The sequence below is a fragment of the Macrotis lagotis genome, chromosome 5 (assembly GCF_037893015.1).
Source record: "Macrotis lagotis isolate mMagLag1 chromosome 5, bilby.v1.9.chrom.fasta, whole genome shotgun sequence".
NCBI lineage: Eukaryota > Metazoa > Chordata > Mammalia > Peramelemorphia > Peramelidae > Macrotis > Macrotis lagotis.
The window spans coordinates 5,883,858-5,906,504 of record NC_133662.1 but is presented as its reverse complement, the minus strand read 5'-3'; the positions used below and the strand labels follow the sequence as shown (position 1 = coordinate 5,906,504).

Genomic DNA, 22,647 nt, shown 5'->3' with positions numbered 1-22,647 from the left:
ATTGAGTTTTTCACTTGGCATCTGTGTTAACTCTGTGTTTCTGTCCCATCTTCCTCATGTCTTTTTTTTTAATTTTCTTTATTTTTTATTTTTTCGTTTTTGCAAGATAATAGAGTTAAGTGACTTGCCCAAGGTCACACAGCTAGGTAACTATTAAGTGTCTGAGGCTGGATTTGAACTCAGCCCTCTTGACTCCAGGGCCAGTGCTCTATCTATTGGGTCAATTCACTGTCACTTCCCCATGCCTTCTTGTGGCTTTTTCTAGCTACCTGTTTATAACCACATGTGTCCTCTCTGTATAGCTGTGACCTGTGTTTTAAGTTCACAGATTTGTGTTTCTGCTTGTCTTTTATGAGGATGTATTACTTAATGCCTAGTGAAATATTAGCAAATTAATGAATTTTTCTGATTATCCCTAATTTCCAAAACCTACATATTTATTTAAAGTTTGTTTTGATTAGAAACATTTTGGACAAAAGTATTGACCGAGATGGTTTTAGAATACTAATGACCTAGATGAGCCTTAACATTTGTGCAATGCGATTTGTTCTTAGAGTATTAGTTAGCAGACCTTTAGTCAACTTAGCACGGTTAAGTTTTTTTTCAAGAAGTTTTAAGCAAAGTATAAACAGAAGACTAATGAATTTGCTAATTGTTTTTGACAATTAATAAATATGAATTAAGGGATAAGAAGAAACAAATAGGTCCAATGGAGTGTCAGCAGTGTAAGTGGAGGATGTGTGCTGTTTGTGGGGACCTGTGTTGGAGGTTACAGTGAATCTGTATGTCAGATACTATGTATTTGCATGAGGTTAAATATGTCTTCCCATAACGTATTCACATTTGTAGCTAAAGAGCTAAGTATGTATTCCCCCACCTTATAGCAGTCACACAATTAAGTACACCTTCCCACATTAGCACTTTGCATGTGGGTGTCTGAGTCTTAAGCATGTATTTCCATGTTGTGTATGGTCACCTAAGCATGTATTACCATATTCCAGTGCTCAAGGCTCTCTGCAGGTCTGATAAACATAATCTCACATATTTTCCATGTTTTCCCCACACATGTGCCTGTATAGCTGTGTCCCCCTGATATATACATATGTTCCCAAAGAACCAAGTGTATGTTTCCCTGTCATGGTGTTAATATGTCAATTTGGGCCTCTTGCACTGTTATTTTAGAGGTGCATGGAAGCTATATATATCCCAGTCTGGGCCAGTTCTCAACCATAAAGGCAGATCTTTGTAAAAAACAGAAATAGCCTTCTCTTCTCCCCTCTCCCTGTTCTGGAATACACAGAGTTAACAAATCGCTCTTCCTGCCTCCCCCCCCTCCTTCCAGCCTGTAGCTTCTTGTTGCCGTGGTGATGGTGGCCCCGCCCCTGATGCAGCACCTGCCCCCCCATTGGCTGCAGTGGTGACTGTGGGGCTGGGTGGGGGGAGCCCGGGCCTGGGCAGCCATTCTGGAGCTGGAGCCGGAGCTTTAGCATACCCCTTTAAACCCCTCGGCATTCCCTCAACCCGACCCCAGCCCCTCCAAATTCCCTGGGATTCGTTAGCTTCTATATCCATCCCCCCCCAAACTATCCTTCAATAACCTCCTGAGGGTCAGAACCTTATCGGCATTCAACCTACCTCCTCTTCCCTTCCCCCTACTTGGGAGCCCAAATATCCCCCCCCCCCCAACCTCAGTTTATTTTCCCCTTTCCTTTTCTTTGTCCATCTTTTTTTTTTTTCCCCACTCCCCTCCAGAGTCCTGGCTACTGCAATAGAGGTGGAATCAATCTCTTCTACCCACTACCCATTCTATTCCCTGGCATTTCTCCTTTTTCTTAGGATTCTTCCATCTCTATACTTCTAGCCCACATACCCCAGGTCCCCACTATCCCACGAGCAGCTCCCCCCACCCCTTCCTAGGCCAAGGAGGGGGGAAATGGGGAGCAGCACTGGCACTCTGAACAAGCAAGGCCCCCAGGAAGGAGGAGCGGGTTGATGATGTGCCCAGCTGGAGGGGAACAAGCTGCCTAGGGGAGTTGACATTTGACCAACCTCCTCTCCAGCTATGTCCCCTGAAGGAGTAGGAGGGAGGGTACCAGAGAGACAGCCTCCCTAATCAGTAGCTATAGTTAATGACCTAGGGTCTCTCTGACCCCACTAGCTATGCCCCCCTACTAACTGCCAGCCAAAATGATGGGCATAGGGCCTCCCACCCCATCTTTGTCTGGGGGCTCCGGCTCTAGCTCCTTACCCCCACCTTCTCGCTGCCATCACCGCTGCTGTTCCTGCTGCTTTCCGGGGGGTAGGTGAGGCTGGGGTGGAGGGAGGGGGAAAGAAAATTTAGGGGTAAGGGTACAGACTTGGGATGACATTTCTCCCCCCTTCCTATCTCCTCCCCCACCCCCCCCTCCTCCTACCTCCCCTTCAGAATACCACCTGGGCCGCTCCAGGAGGAAGAGTGTCCCTGGAGGGAAGCAATACAGCATGGAGGCCGCCCCCGCGGCCCCTTTCCGGCCCTCGGTGAGTGAATGACTGCACCCCTGCCAGATGTGGTCCCAGCTAGGTTCTCCCTCCCCCTCAGTCTCAGCTGGTTTCTGGGAAAGGGGGTAGGGAGGAGTATGTGTCTGTCTGTCTGTCTTATGTCCCCACCTCCTCCACGTCCCTTCTTTTCAGCTCTGTCCTGTGCTTCTTTGACCAGCCTTCCTGTCTTTTCTTGGCTGGTATGTGTGTATAGGAACTGTGAGCCAGCATGATGTTCTTTTCCCTTTAAGATTTTCCTTGCCTCCTAACCATTCTTTTCCAAGCTATCTCCTGGGTTGTAGAGGTGGGTGGGCACTGCTGACCTTGCTTTTCTCTCCCCTCCCCTTTCAATCCCAATCTCTGCATCCCCACCCCACCCCCAGCAAGGCTTCCTGAGCCGGAGGCTGAAAAGCTCCATCAAACGCACAAAGTCGCAGCCCAAACTTGACCGGACTAGCAGCTTCCGACAGATCCTGCCTCGATTCCGCAGCGCTGACCATGACCGGTACAGTGGCTAGGGTTCAAGCTAGAGGAACATAATATTATGGGGGGGTAGATTATGGAGGCGAAGGTTGAGATTATTGGGGGGGGGGGACAGGATTGCAGTTATGGGGAAAGATTACTATGGGTCAAATGGAATGGAGGAAATACTCCATAAGGTATACTTAACAAAAGTGGGGTGCTGGGTTACATAGGTAGACAGTAATCTGGGTGATGATGGGGTAATTAATTTGCATTATTAGCAGATGGAAAGATGGTGGTAAATTTATGTTGTATATATTCATTTCAGAAGGACTGAGGTAAGGCTAAATAGAATATATAGGCTGATAGAAGTGAAGATATGAAATGGGGAGTGAATGAGATGGACTGGACTGCTGGTATTTATACAGGTGGATAAAATAGGAGGAAGAGAGACCAGAGTTAGTAGGGAATGATCACATCACGGAGAAGAAGTTGGACTGGAAAATTCACAGGGTAGGGTGAGGCCAGTGAATATAATTTTATAGGCTAAATTTGGGGGGGGGGGATAAGACTGAGATGAGGTGAGAAATACAAATTAACAAGGAAGGAGCTGAATGTAGGGAGAACTATCTAGATGGACAGGTCTACCTTTGATAAAGTGGGGGGGGTGGAGGGGATAATCTACCACTATCTGTCTCCAATCCTTGGAGAATTTCATCCCACCTTGCTTCCTTTTGTTGGGGGGGGGGGGCAGAGTCCTATCCTACCCTTCCCCCATGTCTAGCTACCCTCAGGGTTGGGCAGGTAGAAAGATTGGGATAAAGTGAATCATTACTCCCCTCCCCCCTTCTCTTTCTGATTGAAAAAGCTGGATTTAGGGCCAGTGGGGGGGGGGGGTGAGGGCATGGTATTCCTGGCCGCGGGGGCGGGGGGCCGGGGGAGCGTGGTGCTGACGGCAGCCAGAGCCCGAGATGACGGGGCTGCTATAAATAGTCTCTAGGAGGCTCCCACACCCAAGTTCCCCCCCTCCCTCTTCTCTAAGACTCTCCACTCCTTCCCCTTCCATCAGTAGTCCCCCATGCTCTAGTATTTTGAGGCTTTTTTATTATTTCACATTCTCCTGGGGAATATAGGACAGGAATCTGCCCCATCTCTCCATTTCTCTTTTTCTCTCCCATTTCCTGTCTTCTCTCAACATTCCATCTTTCTTCTATGCCTCCTCTTTTAAAATTCATCTTTCTTCTCATTCCTCATTTTTACCTGTCTCCCCATTTTCCTTCTTTCTATTCCCTTTTATCTGCCCATCTTTCCTCTTTCATCCTTTCTTCCCATACTCCTTTCTCTCCTCTGTTTCTTCTCCAAATTATTTTTTCACCCCCTATTTCCTCTATCTTCCTAGCACCCTTTCCCTCAGTTTCTCTGCCTAAATTGAGAATTTGTCTCTGAGGTAAGTCTCTCAATATTTTTCTGGACCATCTTCATCCCCTTTTCTCTTAAATCATATTTTATCCTGTTCTCTTTTCTCCCAGGGTCCCAACTATGTACTTAAGGTAGTATGTATATAATGATATGTTTTTGGACACCCTTCAAAAAAATTTCAAAGCCTGTCAATATGTAGGGATCTTTTTTTTTTTGTTTGTTTTTGCAAGGCCATGGGGTTAAGTGGCTTGCCCAAGGCCACACAGCTAGGTAATTAGTAAGTATCTGAGACTGGATTTGAACTCAGGTACTCCTGACTCTAGCCATACTGTTCAGTATGTAGGGATCTTTATAGCATCTCAAGAATTCTCACTTTTCTCCACCCTGAAATTTACCTCTACCCCCTCATCTCCCAAGGACTGGATGAAATTGAGACCAGTCTTTGTGTTCCTCTCTGTGTGTATCTGTATCTCTATGTAAGAAATGGGGATAGCATAAACAGACAGATGGAAAAGCTCTCATGCCCTCAACTCCAAGGGAAGAGAGTTAGTTGAAAAAAAAATCCATGTATGTTTCAATTTTGTACCCCTTCCCACTGCCTATCCAGGGCCCGGTTGATGCAAAGCTTTAAGGAGTCCCACTCCCATGAGTCCTTGCTGAGTCCTAGCAGTGCAGCTGAGGCCTTGGAGCTCAACCTGGATGAAGATTCTATCATCAAGCCTGTGCACAGCTCTATCCTGGGCCAAGAGTTCTGCTTTGAGGTGGTGGCCAGAAGATGGGCTTGGAGGGGAACCAAAGGAGAAGGGATAGGGGTTACATTAGAGGGAATCAGGGAAAGAAAATAGTGGGAAGCTGAAGAATGTTAAGGGAGGAGAAGAGCAGGGGGTTAGGGGAGGAGTTCTCCAACTTTATTGCTTCTCTTTACTGTGAGATCTCATCTGTCTATACTGTATGCTCTTCCAGGTGACAACATCATCAGGGACTAAGTGTTTTGCCTGTCGCTCTGCAGCTGAAAGGGACAAATGGATCGAGAATCTACAGAGGGCAGTAAAACCCAACAAGGTATTAAGAAGAAAATTAGAAAGAGGATTAGAGGGAGAAATAGATATAGGAGAAGAGGAGAAATCAGGAAGGATGAAAGACAATCTATCATTTTCTCTGGATTCTCCATTTCTCTTTTTCTTTCTCATCCTTCCCACCTTATCAGCTCACACCCCCCACCCCCATCAGTCCCATATTCTTTGCTCAATGGACTGTTAATCCTCAGAGTTCTTGTAGTTTAACTTCCCTCCTAATACAGAAATTGGTTCTGCAACAAAAGTAGGATCATATAGAGTCCATAGATATAAAACTGAAAGATATCTTAGAAACTATTTAGCCCAAACCCCTTATTTTACAGATGAGATAACTGAGGCCCTAAGAGGTTAAGTAACATTTAGAGCTTGAACCCAATTCCCCTGACTTCAGAGCCAGTGGTCTTTGCACAGCACCACATCAGGTGGGTCATCTAGCTTCCATTTGAAAACTATAGTAGTGGGTAGTTCACTACTTTTGGCATTAACATTTATTATAAGGCTGCTATAATTATTTTTTAAAATCCTTACAATTCTTATGTTGAATAAAAAGAGTGTCCCTGTAACTTTCATACTTTGATCCTATTCTTCTTGTTGAACACAAGCAGAATAATTCTACTCCTTTCAAATATTTGAAGACAGTATGCTGTACAATGTATTCAGAAGAACTCTAGTCTATAGTTTAGGAGCCGAAGCCTTTTGCTACCTAGAATTGTGACCTTGGACGAGACAGTTCATTTCTTTGGGCCTCACAGTTTGTTCATCTGTAAATGAGCTCTAAGGTTCCTTCCAGCTCAAAAATTTAATGTTTATGTTTTAAGTCTTTTTTTCTCCAGGTTAGATATCCTGAGTTCCTCTACTATTTTATAATAGGACATTATTTTTTTCACTACCCTTCTCTGGAAGCTAAAGTCAATCTAGATTAGTCTGGGTGATATACCCAGCCTGATCAAGTGTTCTAAGAGTGTTCTGATCAGTGCTTCATTTAATCTGAAAACTTGATTAACATTATATTAGTTTCTTTAGTACTTGTGTCATAATCATAACTCTTACTGAAATAAAATTAACTAAAACTTTAGGTTTTTTTTTTGGTTTTGTTTTTAACCTGAATTGCTGCCAAATTAGATATACCCTATCTTGTACTTAGAGAATTCATTTAAAAAAAAAATCTAAATGGGGGCAGCTAGGTGGCATAGTGGATAAAGCACCGGCCTTGGAGTCAGGAGTACCTGGGTTCAAATCCGGTCTCAGACACTTAATAATTACCTAGCTGTGTGGCCTTGGGCAAGCCACTTAACCCCATTTGCCTTGCAAAAAACTAAAAAAAACCCTTAAAAAAAACCAAAAAAAATCTAAATGTAGAACTTTAAATTCTCCCTCATTAAATTCTCTTTTTAGTTAGACCCATAGAGTCTGTCCCAACCTTTCTAAATTCTTATTCTGTCATTTAGCATATTAACTGTTCCTAGTTTTGTGATCTGTTTTGCTAACTTCATCTTACTCCCTTGACCCTCCTCTCTTGGTATCTCTTATTCCCTTTTCTTTTGTCTCATATATCTCTGCCATCATTCCAGGACAACAGCCGGCGTGTGGACAATGTTTTGAAGCTGTGGATCATAGAGGCCCGGGAATTGCCCCCCAAGAAGCGGTATTATTGCGAACTGTGCCTGGATGACATGCTCTATGCTCGAACCACCTCCAAGCCTCGGGCAGCTGCTGGTGATACAGTCTTCTGGGGTGAACACTTTGAGTTCAACAATCTGCCAGCTGTGCGCTCACTTCGGCTGCACCTCTACCGTGACTCGGACAAAAAGCGCAAGAAAGACAAAGCAGGCTATGTGGGCCTGGTGTCTGTGCCAGTGGCCAGCTTGGCTGGTCGACATTTCACTGAGCAGTGGTTTCCTGTCAGTCAGCCAGCAGGCAGTGGTGGCTCTGGGGGTGCTGGCGGTGGCTCTGGAGGGGGAGGGGGTTCTGGAGGTGGCTCAGGGGGCAAGGGCAAAGGAGGCTGCCCTGCTGTTCGACTGAAAGCACGTTATCAGACAATGAGCATCCTACCCATGGAGCTGTACAAGGAATTTGCTGAGTATGTCACCAATCACTATCGAATGCTATGTGCTGTACTAGAACCTGCACTGGGTGTTAAAGGCAAAGAAGAGGTGGCCTGTGCCCTTGTGCACATTCTGCAGAGTACAGGCAAGGCCAAGGTAAGAGTTGAACCCACGTGGAAGGGGAGGTGAGAAATTCTAAGGACATCTGGGAATGAGAAGGCCAGTACCAAGGGGTGAAGGAGGCTTTTGCCTTCACAAATACCATTTTGCAGAGCTAGGGTAAGGGGTCAGAGATTGTATCATTTCTTCACACTGACCCTTGAACTTCTTTGGTACTCAGGATTTTCTTTCTGACATGGCCATGACAGAGGTGGACCGGTTCTTGGAGCGAGAGCACCTCATATTCCGCGAGAACACACTCGCTACTAAAGCCATAGAAGAGTATCTGAGACTGATTGGGCAGAAATACCTCAAGGATGCCATTGGTATGGTGCTTAGCTCCAAAACCCCAGCCCACAACATCCCTACTGAGTCCCAGACCCTAAATCTTCTCTCTCTCAGCCCTAATTCCCCACTATAGCCTCTCATTTATACTCTTTCCTAGCTTAGATCCTCTAGGAGCCTAGCCCCTGACCCACTTGACCCACCTGACCTTGACAATTTTCTCTATTCTCACCTTGGAGATTGTGACCTTTCCTACTTGGTGTGTCTCACAGGGGAGTTCATCCGTGCTTTGTATGAGTCTGAGGAGAACTGTGAGGTTGACCCCATTAAGTGCACAGCATCTAGTCTGGCTGAGCATCAGGCCAACCTTCGGATGTGCTGTGAGTTGGCCCTCTGCAAAGTGGTCAACTCCCACTGGTGAGATTTGGGACACTGGTGTGGGTGGGAGAGGGAGGAAAATTCATTTGATACATATTGAGCAAGTGATGGAAGCAAAATTATGTATGAAATAGTACTTGTCCCCTTCTCCCTCAACCCAAGAACTCAGCAAAAGAATATCCAAATTCATAGAAAACTTTATGAAATAAAGTAGCAGCAAAATTCCTTATGTGTATGGCACAAAGAAAATTTTCTAGGAGTTCAGAGTCCACTCCTTTGATAGGGTGCTCAAGAAAAGTTTCATGAAGGAAGTAGAAGTTGACCTGGGTTTTGAAAAATCTATAGGATTTCCATAGATGGAGGTTTGTTGATAGGTGGTTACTCCAATAAGAGAGAATGGCAGTATTAAAGGTAAAGAGATATATATCTGGGGAACAGCAATTAAACTTGTTGGACTGGAGTGTTAGGGAGCACATAGGAGTTCTGAGAGATGGGATAGGAAAGCTTTAACTGGAACCAGAATGTGAAATGCCTTGACTATTGGGAGAATAATTTGAACTTCATTCAGTAGGTAAAGGGGGAGATATATTGATGAATTTTGACCAAAGCACTGCATTAATAAAATTACTCTGTCTTTGGTACATAGGTGGAATGGGGAGACAAAAAAGTGGTAAGAGCCAACTAAGAGGCTATTGTAAAATCTATCCACAAGACAAAGAGGACCAGAATTAAGGAGGTGTCAATGTTTATAGGAAAGAAAGAACAGGTGCAAGATAGATTATGAAATTGCGATTTGGTGACTGCTTATCACCAAATAGGTGGAAATAAAAGATTTATGGGTTTAGGATTGGGAGAATGGTTGTGCCATTAACAGAAATTGGGACATCAAGAAAAGAAGCAGCTAGTTTGGGTTTAAAAAGAGATGAGGAGTATGGTTTTAGAATTGCTGAGTTTGAGTACAGGAAGGTGGGGGGAAGGAATGAGCCTTGGCTTGTTTCAGGGTTTCATAGATTAAGCTTTGAAACTACTTGTCCCTATTTTCTTGTCAACCAAAAGAGTTGGGTGTCTAAGTGCCTTGTATTTTATTAAGTGACTCCCCATCTCTATTCCATCCTTGTCTCCCCCCCCATTGTCTGTGTTTCTGTCCTCCCCATTTTTTCCCATAGCTTTATCTCACATACTCTTCTGTCTTTCTCCCCTACTCTACCTCTCTATACCTCTCACTTCCATTTCTTACTTCTTCCATTCTTCTTCATCTCTTTTTCTTCTGTACCCTGTATCTCTTTCTTCCTTCCCTCCCTGTCTCTCCTCCTGTCTTTCCCCTTAACTCTGTCTTCCCCCCTCAGCATGTTCCTTGGGACCTGAGGGGTCTCTGGGACTCAGTCCCGGTCTCTCTCTCTCTTTCTCTCTCTGTCTTCCCTCCCCTACCCCAGTGTGTTCCCGAGGGAACTGAAGGAAGTCTTTGCATCATGGCGACTTCGATGTGCGGAGCGGGGCCGAGAGGATATTGCTGACAGGCTGATCAGCGCTTCACTTTTTCTACGCTTCCTGTGTCCAGCTGTCATGTCCCCCAGCCTCTTTGGCCTTATGCAGGAGTACCCTGATGAGCAGACATCGCGTACCCTTACCCTTATTGCCAAGGTCATACAAAACCTGGCCAACTTTACCAAGTGAGGGACACTCCATGGGGAGGGTATGAAGGGAAAAAGAAACCATGATCTATCAGGGAACCATTGGGGAAACCCATATCCTAGAAGATTCTGCCCCCACAAAATCCCTGAGACACAGAACATAGGAATGTGTGAATGTGTGTATGTAAACCTCCAACTCTTGACTTTCTGGCCAGGTTTGGCTCAAAGGAAGAATATCTGGCATTTATGAATGAATTCCTGGAGTTAGAGTGGGGATCCATGCAACAGTTCCTATATGAGATTTCCAACCTGGACACACTCACCAATAGCAGCAGTTTTGAGGGATACATTGATCTGGGTCGTGAGCTTTCTACACTGCATGCCTTGCTCTGGGAAGTGTTGCCACAGCTGAGCAAGGTGAGAGGCCTCCCCCCCACCCCCACCCAAGGTTCTTTTCAGAGACATTTGCTACCTTCAATATCCCTTTAACTCCAGATACTACCTGTTCTTTAGAGACAAATTTCTTCTAAATACCATTCTTACTGTCCACCTTCAGTCACTATGTCTGGATCTGTAAAGTTGTCTGGATCTGTAAAGTACTGCCAAAGCTCATGAAAGTCATAGATAACTCCTTCCCAACCCTGGAGACCCTTTTAAAGTTTATTAACTTCTTCCCATCTTAAAGCTTGTTAACTTCTCCCCATTATCCCCTTTAGGAAGCACTCCTGAAGCTGGGCCCACTGCCACGCCTTTTGAATGATATAAGTTTAGCACTGAGGAATCCTCATATCCAAAGGCAGCCTAGTCGTCAAGGGGAGCGATTACAGGCCAAGCCTATGGTACTTCGTGGGCCATCTGCTGAGCTACAGGGCTACATGATGAGGGACCTCAATAGGTGAGAACCTTAGTCCTCTTTTGTTCACATACTACCCTCTCGGGATCCTTCCATCAGGGTCTCTTTCCTTCTACCCAAGCTCCTTCCCGAAATACTACAAACTATGATTAAAAATTACGAAGAGGGGCAGCTAGGTGGCGTAGTGGATAAAGCACTGGCCCTGGAGTCAGGAGTACCTGGGTTCAAATCCAGTCTCAGATATTTAATAATTACCTAGCTCTGTGGCCTTGGGCAAACCACTTAACCCCATTTGCCTTGCAAAAAAAACCTAAAAAAAATTTGAAGAATTGTGGAGTACTATTCCTGATGTATATGCTCAACCAGGAAAGAGGAAATCCTTTCCCTGGATTCCAGATTCCTATGCTTGGTAGAGCCACTTTGTGTGGTAGAGAAAGAGATAAGGAGAGCTTCATAGGTAGAAATCCTTAGTGACAAAGATAAAGAAGTGAGACACTATGAATCTTACTCTCGACTTCTGGGGTAGGGGTGGGAATCAACTCCAAATGGAGGGAGGAGTAAGTAGTCTATTTCTGATTATCTTTCCCTTTGTCCATCCGTGCTTGTCCTTCTACCCATCACTTTCCTTCTGTGCATACATGCCCATCCCTTCATCCCTTTTTCTCCTTTTGTGCATTTGTGCTCATTCCTCTCTCCCTCTCTCCATCTATGTCTATTCCTCTATCCATCTCTCTCCAGCTCCATCGACCTTCAGTCCTTCATGGTTCGAGGCCTCAACAGGTGAGGGGCTCTCCCCTCCCCCTGTCCCTCTTCTCCTTTCCTCTTTCCTTTCCTTCCTTCTGAAACCCCCTCATCTCCTCCATATCTACCCTTCAGCTCCTCCTCTTACTCAGTTTTTCCCTATTCTCTTCCACTTCCCACTGTCCCCTCCCCTTGGTCCCTATTGTCCCTAAACTTCCCCACTTCTTCACTTCTAGTATCCCTTCCTCTAGTTCCTCCACCTCCTTTCCCCAGTGTCCCCTCCCCTAACCCCACTTCATTTCCCTAGGTTTTCCCTTCTCTCCCCATGAGTATCCTTGATTGGGTCATGTTGGGCTGTGTCCCTCTGATATCCTTGGACTCACCATCTGCCTTAATCTTTCCCCTGCTCCTCTTCCTTTCTTCTTACAGCTCTATGGACATGGCCCGACTCCCCTCCCCAACCAAGGAGAAACCCCCACCACCACCTCCTGGAGGGGGTAAGGACCTGTTTTTTGTGAGCCGTCCACCCTTGGCCCGCTCATCCCCAGCCTACTGCACAAGTAGCTCAGATATCACTGAGCCAGAACAGAAGATGCTAAGTGTCAACAAAAGTGTATCAATGCTGGACCTACAGGGTGATGGACCAGGTGGTCGTCTCAATAGTAGCAGTGTTTCCAACTTGGCTGCTGTTGGAGACCTTCTGCATTCCAGCCAGGCTTCCCTCACTGCTGCCCTTGGGCTTCGGCCTGCACCTGCTGGGCGCCTCTCACAGGGCAGTGGCTCCTCTATTACAGCTGCTGGCCTTCGACTGAGCCAGATGGGTGTCACCACTGATGGTGTCCCTGCTCAGCAGTTGCGCATTCCACTGTCCTTCCAGAACCCACTCTTCCACATGGCAGCTGATGGTCCTGGCCCTCCAGGGGGCCATGGTGGAGGGGGTGGCCATGGTCCACCCTCTTCTCATCACCACCACCATCATCATCACCAGCACCACCACCGAGGTGGGGAGCCCCCTGGGGACACCTTTGCTCCTTTCCATGGCTACAGCAAGAGTGAGGATCTGTCTTCTGGAGCTCCCAAGCCACCTGCTGCCTCCATCCTGCATAGCCACAGCTACAGTGATGAGTTTGGTCCTTCAGGCACTGATTTCACTCGACGGCAGCTTTCACTCCAGGACAACCTCCAGCACATGCTGTCTCCACCCCAGATCACTATAGGCCCTCAGAGGCCAGCCCCTCCAGGTCCTGGAGGTGGGGGTTCTGGAGGAGGAGGAGGAGGAGGAGGAGGAGGAGGAGGGGGACAGCAACCCCCACTGCAGAGGGGCAAATCTCAGCAGTTGACAGTCAGTGCTGCCCAGAAGCCCAGACCATCTAGTGGAAATTTATTGCAGTCACCAGAACCCAGTTATGGCCCTGCCCGTCCTCGACAACAGAGCCTCAGCAAGGAGGGAGGAGGAGGAGGGGGCAGTGGGGGCAGCAGCGGTGGAGGAGGGGGTGGAGGGCTTAAGCCCTCCATCACTAAACAGGTGAGGGGACAAAAAGGTGATTCAAATTGGGGGTGGGAGGGAGAAAGAGGGCAGGAAGGAACTAAGACCAGGGGTTGGGAGCTGAGAGTTTAGATTTGAAAAGGGGTAGATGATTTGGAGCGTTTGGGGTTATGCTTGAAATTACATATCTAATTATCTTACCTCCAACTAGCTGTCATCTTTTGCTATGTATATTCTTGTTTCTTCATTGTTTCTTCCATTATTCTTCCCCCTTGTTTTACTCCCTGTCACACACTTCAGCACTCTCAGACACCATCCACACTGAACCCCACGATGCCAGCCTCCGAACGGACAGTTGCTTGGGTCTCTAACATGCCTCACCTGTCAGCTGACATTGAGAGTGCACACATTGAGCGAGAAGAGTACAAGCTGAAGGAGTACTCCAAGTCTATGGATGAAAGCCGGCTGGATAGGGTACGCCTCCTCTCCCATCTCAGATCTCCTCTCTTATCTCTGTGGACCCTTCCTTGAGTTTCCTTTAGGATTTCTTGTTATCTACTCTCTTGGCTGTAGCTGTCTTCCCAGAACCCATTATACACATCAGAGACCTGTCATCACTTTTAGGTTGGACAGGGGCATTTATAAGCTCTGGAGATAGAGTCCTGAGCTGCGTATTTCAGGAGTTAAATAATGATTGAACTATTTTGCTTTCAGGGCATGCCCAGCCCAAAGAGATATAGTTCTCACTCTTGAGAAGTTTCTTATCTGATGATAAAACTTAGCCCACACACATTGGGTTTTACCAATTTAATAAGGGACCCAGCTCCCTTTGAGCATTGTTCAAAGATGAAAGGAAGAGATATGTGGAAGGACATATAGGCAGGATAATGTGGTGGAGAAAGCACTGGGGGTGGCTAGGTGGCACAGTGGATAGAGCCCTGGAGTCAGGAGTACCTGAGTTCAAATCTGACCTCAGACACTTAACAATTACCTAGCTGTGTGGCCTTGGGCAAGCCACTTAACCTCATTTGCCTTACAAAAACCTAAAAAAGAAAAAAAAAGGGAAAGCACTGGACTTGAAGTCAGGTAGACCAGGGTTCATTCAGATTCAAATTCTAACCTTTATTATGACACCAGAGCAGTCACTTTACCCAAACCTCAATTTCCTCATCTGTAAAATTAGAATATTAAGACTTCTCCTTTGGAGTCTTTCTCAGCTTTTAACCTATGATCTGTGTAAACAATTAAAAGTATGTAGTCAACTCAGTTTTTTTTTGTCCTGAAAATCATATGTGATTATCTACAGTAAAGTTTTAAATCCTGGATTTAATACCACATGCTCAGAACTTTAGTAAATTTATGCCCAGGGAAGAAAATTTTCCCCACCCCTCAATTTTTTTTTAAGCACTCAAAATATACATATATTTGAATTGTCTTGTTCTGTACTCTGTTACTGCTCCTTATGGACAATGGAGTGGATGTACGAAAAATGAGAGAAATGCTTTTTTAAAAAAAAGGTTGAGGGGTGTCAAGGATTCTGTTGAAGATGGATAGGACTAATCAGGAAGGCGGCTCTGAAGAGTGAAGCTGGGGATAGGGGTAGGAGTGGAGATGGCTTCATAGAAAAGTAAATTAACTGGAAGGAAGATTGTGGGCTGAGGCAGAATGGAGGACAAGAGCAGAACAGGAGTTAATCAGGGAAGGTTTGGCAGTCTCCAAGGGGACAATAAGTAATTCTAACTCTTTCCAATAAAGACAGGTCAATGGGGAAAATTGTAACTTAAAAGATTTCAGCCAGATGTTAAGGAGAATTGAGAAGAGGGGAATGAAAAAAGGGCCTCTTTGAGAGATAACATTTAGGAAAGATTTTCAATGTTGGGAAAATTCTGGGTTTCAATATGTATGAGCTACCTGAAAGCTGGGAGATGGACAGGGCTCTCCCCAAACTTTGAATTTTGTATTCACTGAAATAGAGAATTTTTCATTTCCCAGCCTGAGACTCTACATACCACTTTGAATGGAGGAATAATGGATTCCTAATTAATGGCTTCTTAGGGGAGGGAGATAGCCTAGACAAGAGAGTCTTATATAGGCCTACCCTTTCCTGTCCTCCATGTATTTTGAGTCTAGGACACACAGAGAGAGGCAAGTTAGGAAAAATTGGGTGAATAGTCTTTGACTCTACTTCCTAGGAAAGGGGCTTAGATTAGATGGAAAGATTCTAAAACTACAGATATATGTAAAGGTACATTTCTGTTTTTTGAGGATGTGTACATATGTGTCTGTATGTGTATATGTTTGTTACTATATTTACACCTGTGGGCATTACTGGGTTTCTTTTTCCATTCCCTAGATATATAAACATCTAGGTGGGTTGGGATCTTTCCCTTGAAGGAGAAAGGAGGGGTATATGTGTACTTAACAGGCAGGTAGAGAAATGAGATCTTTATGTGGTTAGTTTCTGGACTGAAATAGTGAGTTTGAACTTTCTTCAAAATGTGTTGAGGCAATGTTTAAATGGTTTAGTGGGAGGGGAAAGGAATCCATGATTGGGTCAGGGTCAGAGCTGTCCCTCACAGTGCGGGGTGGTGTGCCCGGCGGGCAGGTGAAGGAGTACGAGGAGGAGATCCATTCGCTGAAGGAACGGCTGCACATGTCCAACCGGAAGCTGGAGGAGTATGAACGGAGGTTGCTGTCCCAGGAGGAACAGACTAGCAAGATTCTGCTGCAGTATCAAGCAAGGCTGGAGCAGAGTGAGAAGAGGTTGAGGCAGCAGCAGGTGGAGAAGGACTCTCAGATCAAGAGCATCATTGGCAGGTGAGGGGCGGCCTGGGAAGGGAGGGGTCATAGGGAGTTTCATTGAAAGAGTGAATTAAGCTTGGTCCCTTTTGAGGACAAATAGTCACATGCATCTCAGAAGACATAGATGTCACAATCACAGATGTCTCTCACACCCAGAAAAAAGTTACCTCTCTTTTTGAACATAAATGAACTTTCCTCAAACAATGACTTCTCATCCTCAACAGTATTCTTAGGCTTGAGGCAAACGAACCTTGCCCCCCAGTAGATGGTCTCAGTAAAGAGAACCCTATGAACCCTAGAACTATCTTTAGAAATCCTCATCAGTCTAGAAGAGAAGTAGTAGAAGCTGGGGTGGAAGGGATTAGAGAGAATGTCCTCAGGATAGGGTGTCATAGTATAATGGAGATGTTGGGAAGAGATGCTTCTGGACAGGAAGTTTGGAGCAGGGGCAACGAAGCTGTCTGTAGTGTAAGGGGTTTCTGGGAGGAGAATGTCATTACATTTCTATAGTTCCCTAGGTGAGTATAGAGTAACCCTAAGGCTAGAGAAAGGATACTAGAGAAAATTGTAATGAATCAGCAGTGTTAAGAGGTTACTAGAAGGGGCAATCAGAGTCATCATTTTATAGCATATGAAGAGTTACAAAGTAAGTCATTTACTCTGCTTGATATGAGTATTATGACATCCCAGATAAGTAGTCATCTAGTCTGATTATTTCCACTTACAGGGAACAGCCAGGAGATGGTTATGGAATGTTTGCAAATAATTTTTGTAATTATTGGAGAGGAATAGTAAGGGTTGCATATAAATGGTTTCTGAGTGTTCTTGAAGGGGAGTAGATGTTTCTGGGGGAGGAGGGAGGGTTAGTGTTATCTGGGTGGGAGCTGAGCACCCTGCCCCCCATTAACCCCACTGAAGCCCGTCCCTTCAGGCTGATGCTGGTGGAGGAGGAGCTGCGCCGGGACCACCCCGCCATGGCTGAACCGCTGCCTGAGCCCAAGAAGAGGCTGCTCGACGCTCAGGTGGAAATTACAATGTCATTTATCTTCTCCGTGTCCCATCCCCATCCATCCCACTGTCCTCTGTGCTCCCAGTGCCACCAGTGAACCCATCCTAATCCTAGTCATCCCACTTTCATTTGTGCCCAGTACTCTTAGTGAATCCTCCAGTGACCCCATTCTCATTCCATTGTCTGTGCCCCAGTCACTCCCAGTAACATCTTTCCACTGTTAACACTCTGATCCTTTCCTATTCCTGTCTTTCCTATTCCTTCTATATCCCACACCCTTTTAGATCCCTAATATTATTGTCCCTATTAGAGATGGAAATTCTGCCTTCTAGGAGCTATTTTGTGATAAAGGGTTATAGAAGCTATAATTCCTTTTGATAAGAAGTAATGTAGCAAAGGATGCTAGAATCTGTTAGGAGTTCTTGGTGGAATTAATAATTCCTCTCATAACCTCTGTTGTTTTAGCCAATGAGTCATGATTGCCCTGACTACCTGATCTCTCCCAGTGTCTACATCCTCTTTTAGCTGTATTTAAGGTGGTCCTTAAATATAATCATACCTCTTTCTCAAAGTCTCTGAGAGTGTACTGATATACCCTTTGTCCCTTTGGTGCTTATTTTATTACTGACTGACTTTGTTATCCTCCTAGATCCCTCCCCTGGCCTTTTAAACCTTTTCCCTTCTTCTTAACTGATATTCAGGTCCATGCCTTGTTGACCCAACTTTACCCCTTCACCCTCTGACCCTACCTTCATCTTGATCTTTTGACCTTATTCCATCTCTACCTTATTCTCCCTGACTTTACATCTTTCTAACCACTTAACTTAAGTCTGACCCCTGATCTCACTGCCCCCCCCAGGCCCAATACTTCAGGTTCCTAATCCCTGACCCCATGACCCCACTCTCTCCCCCTGCAGCTCCTCATCAGGTAATTCTCCTGGTTCCGCTTTGGCTACTGGCGGAGGACACAGGGGGAGGTGACTCCGGACCACAGCAGGTTGGTCGTGAAGCCCACTTCCCTCTACTCCCATAGAGACCCTTCTCACTCAGGATAACATATGCAATAGCACAGAGAGGATGTCTTCTCTTCAGATTCATTCACATCCACAGAAATTTTTCTCTGTGATACTCGTCCCTCCTGAGATATCATAAAGGATGTCCTTTAGATTCTTCATTGATATATCCAGATATCCAATCGATGTTCTAAAACACTTCCTCAGAGATAATTCTCTAATATTGTTCACAGAAATACATATAATTTTCAGAAACTTGCTTGACTTATTCAGTAATCTTCCCCTTCCCCCCATTACCAATCAGCTTAGAGGTAGTTCTCTCCTTATATATACAAAGGTAGCCCTTCCCTTACTACCTCAACCCCTATCCTAATCCCCTTTCCTTTCCTACCTACTCCTTTGACATCTGTCACCCCCCATTTCACCAGTGCAAATACTGAACTTGAGGGGAGAATGATAGAGGGACTAGGGCTGATGGGGTTAGTGAGTCTTTTGTCATAAGAGCTATGTCCATTGCAGCAGGTAGGTGTGTGGTGGTGGTGGTGGTCATGGTGGTGGTGGTGGTCGTGGGGGGGGGCATTTTCTCTCTTTATCTTTTCTATTTGTCTCTTCCCAAACCCTTTTCACTCTCCTCACTTCTTCCTTCCCTCCTTCCCCTTCCTCTGTTTTTTTCTCCTTCCTTCCTTTGTTATGAGGGGTGGAAGGCATCTGAGATTTACAGCTTTATACCTCAGTAGAAGTATAGTGTTAGAAATCAGAGTTAAATTGGGGAGAGTAAAGTAAAACTAAGACTCTCTTACTGGAGAAGAAGAAATGGGTTAGACTAGAGGAAATGGACTGGAGAATATAACTAGAAGTTTCTTTGAAAGGGTGGTACAAACAGATAAAAGTCTAGAGATGAAATTACTTAGAGATACTAGAGTGCTGACTTGGGCTTGTCTTTGTAGACAGGGAAAATGTCCCTCTGAAATTCAGGGATCTTATTTATTCCCAGTTAGAGATACTTGGTGAATAAAACCATGTACTTTACCCCCAGCCTCTTTCCTTTTGCCTTAGCACATACTGCTTTTTCTGGTTGGTGGCCCTACTGCCACCCCATAAACTGGACTTTGTATAAGAGAGAAATGGGTCTTGCACTCAGTGAAAAGAGTACTTGATCTGGAGTCAGAGGACCTGAGTTCAAATCCCAGCTCTGCTGCTTAACTTCCTGTGTGATTTTGGGCAAGTCACTTTTTTTCCTCTCTGGATTTCAGCTTCCTCATCTATAAAATGAGGGATTTCAAGTAAATGAACTTCTTAGTTATCTTAACTTCTAAGATCTCTTTTCAGCTCTAAATCTTTGGTTCTATGAAAATAAATGGGAATGTGTCCTGTTCTGACCTCATATTCATTAAGATAATTATATTTTAATTTCTTATTGATCTGCATTAGGTAGTGAAGTTGTTATACTGTTATTTTAAACTTTACCTGCCAGCTCACCTTTTCTCTGAAGAAGTTACTAAATTATGAACAAATGCAAAATAGGACCTCACTACTTAAGGAAAACTTGTGGTGATTTATAAAATGAATAATCAAATCATAACCCAATTTATCTCTTTACACATTTGAGTGTATGGGAGTGTGTCGGGGGCATGCCTCTAGGCTGTTTCCAGCTGTATCTCCAGAGGAAAGATGAGGTTTGAAATTCCCTTCCTCTCTGCCATCCCCACACCCAGGATTTCCTAAAATACTTTATTATCTCTTCTTTTCTGACAGCTCTCCAAGAAAATATATGCTAGACACATAGCAGGTTGAGAAAGAGGGCAAATCAGTTTAGGATGAGGGATTGGTGCCCTTGTGAGAGGTGAGCTTTGTTTCTAGGGTAGAAGAAGAAGAATTGATAATCTGGGTAGAAGGAGTGATAAATTATACTCTCACTTCAATTTTATGATTCTTCAGGGAGTAGTCAGATAAACTTCACAGTTCGAGTCTTACTCTTCAAGTCAACTAGAAATAATTTGAGATTTAAGTCTGGACCAATGTTTAGATTATCTAGGATTCTGTTTTCTTGTCATTAAAGTGAAATCATTTTATGTCAAAGGAGGAGCCAGAGAGGAAGAATTTTAGTACTTTCATTCTTTCTTAACAAAATAAATAGAAGTAGGAGGATAAGAGCAAGACTAGGAGTTGGGTGCCCCCTCTTTAACTGTGAGAGTGTAGAGAGCTTTCTGGCTCAAAGCCAGAACTGGGTTCAAATTCTGCTTCTGACACCCTTTGACCCTGGGCAAATAACTTGACCTTTTAGAGAGCTAAAGAGAGGCACTTCACCCTGGAGTTTCCTATATCTAACCTCTCTCTGTCCCTCTTTTTTTTTTTTTTAAGGTTTTTTTTGCAAGGCAATGGGGTTAAGTGGCTTGCCCAAGGCCACATAGCTAGGTAATAAGTGTCTGGGGGGAGTTGAACTCAGATACTCCTGACTCCAGGGCTGGTGCTCTATCCATCACGCCACCTAACTGCCCCTCTTTCCCTCTTTTAAAAGACTAAGCAGAGTAACTGAAGGAAAGATGGTCTTAAAAAAAAGAATGAGGCCTTTTCAGGTTTCTGGAACTACAGAATCAAGGTCATTTCTTTTGTAAGGATGAGGTGGGGGAGAAAGTTACTATTTCCTGTAGGAATGCATGTCTCAAACTTTCTCTTCACATAGATGACCTTTCCTAATTTTGAATATATTATAATTGGGGGGTGACTGGTCTTAAAAATAGGTGATAAGAGTATTTAAAAGAAATAGAGTAATTATTTTAAAATACATACACTAAACAGAACTAAGTTAACAGTGTTTCCTAATTGAGGCCCTTAGGAAACCTGATTTAATGAATGCACAGGAAAGAAAAGTTTTTTCTTTTGAATAAGTTAAATATCTCCCCTTCAATCACATTTCTACCATTAATTTGCTCAGCACACCCTTTCTTCATGGTTAAAAGTAAACCTCAATCCAATATTTGGTCATAGTATCACAAATTCTAAATCAGTGGGAGTACAGATTAATGAGATTTTTTTTGTATTCTGCCCCTGTTCCCTATTCAGAAAATTTCTGACATGGTTCAGAGGGTATTCAGGCAAAGACATGGGGAGGATTCAGGTGAAGATGGAGGTTAGATTAGTTGTGGAGGAGGTAGGATTAAAAAATAACTAGCATTTATATAGTACTTTAAGGCTTACAAAGACTTTACAAACATCTTTAATTCTCACAGCTACCTTGAAAGGTTGGTGCGGTTATTGTTCCTATTTTACAAATGAGGACACTGAGGCAGACCCTAGCGATTAAATGACATGCCCAGGGTTATACAGTTGTGTCTGAGGTGGGATTTGAATTCAGTTTTGTGTAGTCTCTGGATCTAGTATTCTATAGACTGTTCTGTGTCATATAGCTGGCTAGATTAGGCAGGGGGGTCTTTTATTCCTCCCGTCTAGTTTCTTGACTCCCTGGTTTAAATGCCCTCAACTTGAACAGGGGGATGTGGGCCTGGAGGAAAGGGCAATACCTTTCCTCTGTCCTCTCTACCCTCCCCCCCAGAGGATGCAACTTCTTTGATAAAGGTGAGAAATGAGCTATATGGGAAGGGCTGAGGGAGGAACAGAGGGTGAGGCTTGGGGTTGGGGTGGAAGACATAATTGCTGGGGAAAGTTGGTTGGTGGGGACAGAAAGGAGGATCCCTTGAAGCGTCTCAATAAGTCCGCGCTCTTCCTCTTTGGTGTCTTGCAGGAGAGGCAGCTTCCCACCCTGGGTCCAGCAAACCCGCGTGTGACGCTGGCTCCCCCCTGGAATGGCCTGGCTCCCCCACCCCCACCACCCCCGCCCCGGCTGCAGATCACAGAGAACGGCGAGTTCCGAAACACCACGGACCACTAGTCAACCCAGCCTCATTGACATCTCGACCCTATCACTACATCCCCTGTCCTGAACCACCGCCTGCCGCAGAGACCAGATGTCGCCGAGGGACCAAGGGACTGACTTCTCTGTGGGAATGATTCCCACCCCTACCCACCATTCTTCTGGGGAGGGGGCTGGGGACCCTCAAACTCTCCTTCCCTTTCTGCTGGGGCAATGCCTCTTGTATGTCTCCCCAGGGCCCTCCTTTGACGGCCCTCGATGCTCATACATCTCCCTTCCACTCTGGGGTGCTATCCCCATCTTCTGCCTCATTCCCACTCCCCTGAGCACCGGGGGACAGTTCTCACTCCCATCTTGGGGGGTGTGACACCTCCAAACTCTCAACTTCAGGGTGATTTTTTAGCTGTAACCAGAGCCGACAATCTAACTCTCCCGTCCCCCCCTTTTGGCCTCCCCTGCCCCCCTTGTTATGGGGAGGGGTCCCCAAATGGGGGCCCTACTCCCCTCTGATTTCTCAGGAGCGCCTGGGGGGGGTTCAGCACGCACAAACTCCTCCTCCTTCCACCACTCTTCTTAAACTCACTCCCTCCCACCTTGACCCTAGATGGGGAGGGGGGGCCACTAGGGGCAGGGAAGGAGGGGTTGGGCAGGGGGGACGGGAGTCTTCTCCCCTTCCTCCCACACCTGATCTGCTCTTGGCTGGTCCCAGAGCGGGGTGAGGGGTCTTATTATGCCCCAGCCTCCCCTGGTGTGTTGGGTGGGTGGGTGGGTGGGAGAACTGAGGCAACAGGGAGAGGTTGGGGTTTATGAGGGTAGTGTGTGTTTATGGGGACACCAATTTATCTGCCTCCCCTAATTCTCTCCTGCTTCCTCCCTCCTGCTCTCTCTCCCTCCCCTTGA

The 22,647-nt window shown here is 45.4% G+C and overlaps 1 protein-coding gene across 15 annotated transcripts in view; it reads left to right on the top strand.

Annotated features, from left to right (window-relative positions):
- The window catches only part of SYNGAP1 (synaptic Ras GTPase activating protein 1), a 32,683-nt gene extending 10,284 nt beyond the window's left edge, over positions 1-22,399 (top strand). For 3 of the 15 annotated variants that reach the window (XM_074236555.1, XM_074236553.1, XM_074236546.1), the window contains 16 exons: positions 2,426-2,517; positions 2,901-3,022; positions 5,006-5,159; positions 5,362-5,460; positions 7,046-7,675; positions 7,860-8,004; positions 8,236-8,380; positions 9,775-10,011; positions 10,188-10,389; positions 10,689-10,867; positions 11,564-11,605; positions 11,996-13,091; positions 13,353-13,526; positions 15,658-15,869; positions 16,786-16,876; positions 21,619-22,399. In XM_074236555.1, the coding sequence (XP_074092656.1) occupies positions 2,426-2,517; positions 2,901-3,022; positions 5,006-5,159; positions 5,362-5,460; positions 7,046-7,675; positions 7,860-8,004; positions 8,236-8,380; positions 9,775-10,011; positions 10,188-10,389; positions 10,689-10,867; positions 11,564-11,605; positions 11,996-13,091; positions 13,353-13,526; positions 15,658-15,869; positions 16,786-16,876; positions 21,619-21,765 (3,767 nt within the window). In that variant the 3' untranslated portion in view covers positions 21,766-22,399. Of the gene's footprint in view, positions 1-1,455; positions 2,300-2,425; positions 2,518-2,900; positions 3,023-3,407; positions 3,493-5,005; positions 5,160-5,361; positions 5,461-7,045; positions 7,676-7,859; positions 8,005-8,235; positions 8,381-9,774; positions 10,012-10,187; positions 10,390-10,688; positions 10,868-11,563; positions 11,606-11,995; positions 13,092-13,352; positions 13,527-15,657; positions 15,870-16,772; positions 16,877-17,780; positions 18,399-21,618 lie in introns of those variants that run through there. The other 12 variants (XR_012478482.1, XM_074236543.1, XM_074236542.1 and 9 more) reach the window with 12 other exon arrangements.
- Positions 22,400-22,647: the final 248 nt, after the last annotated feature.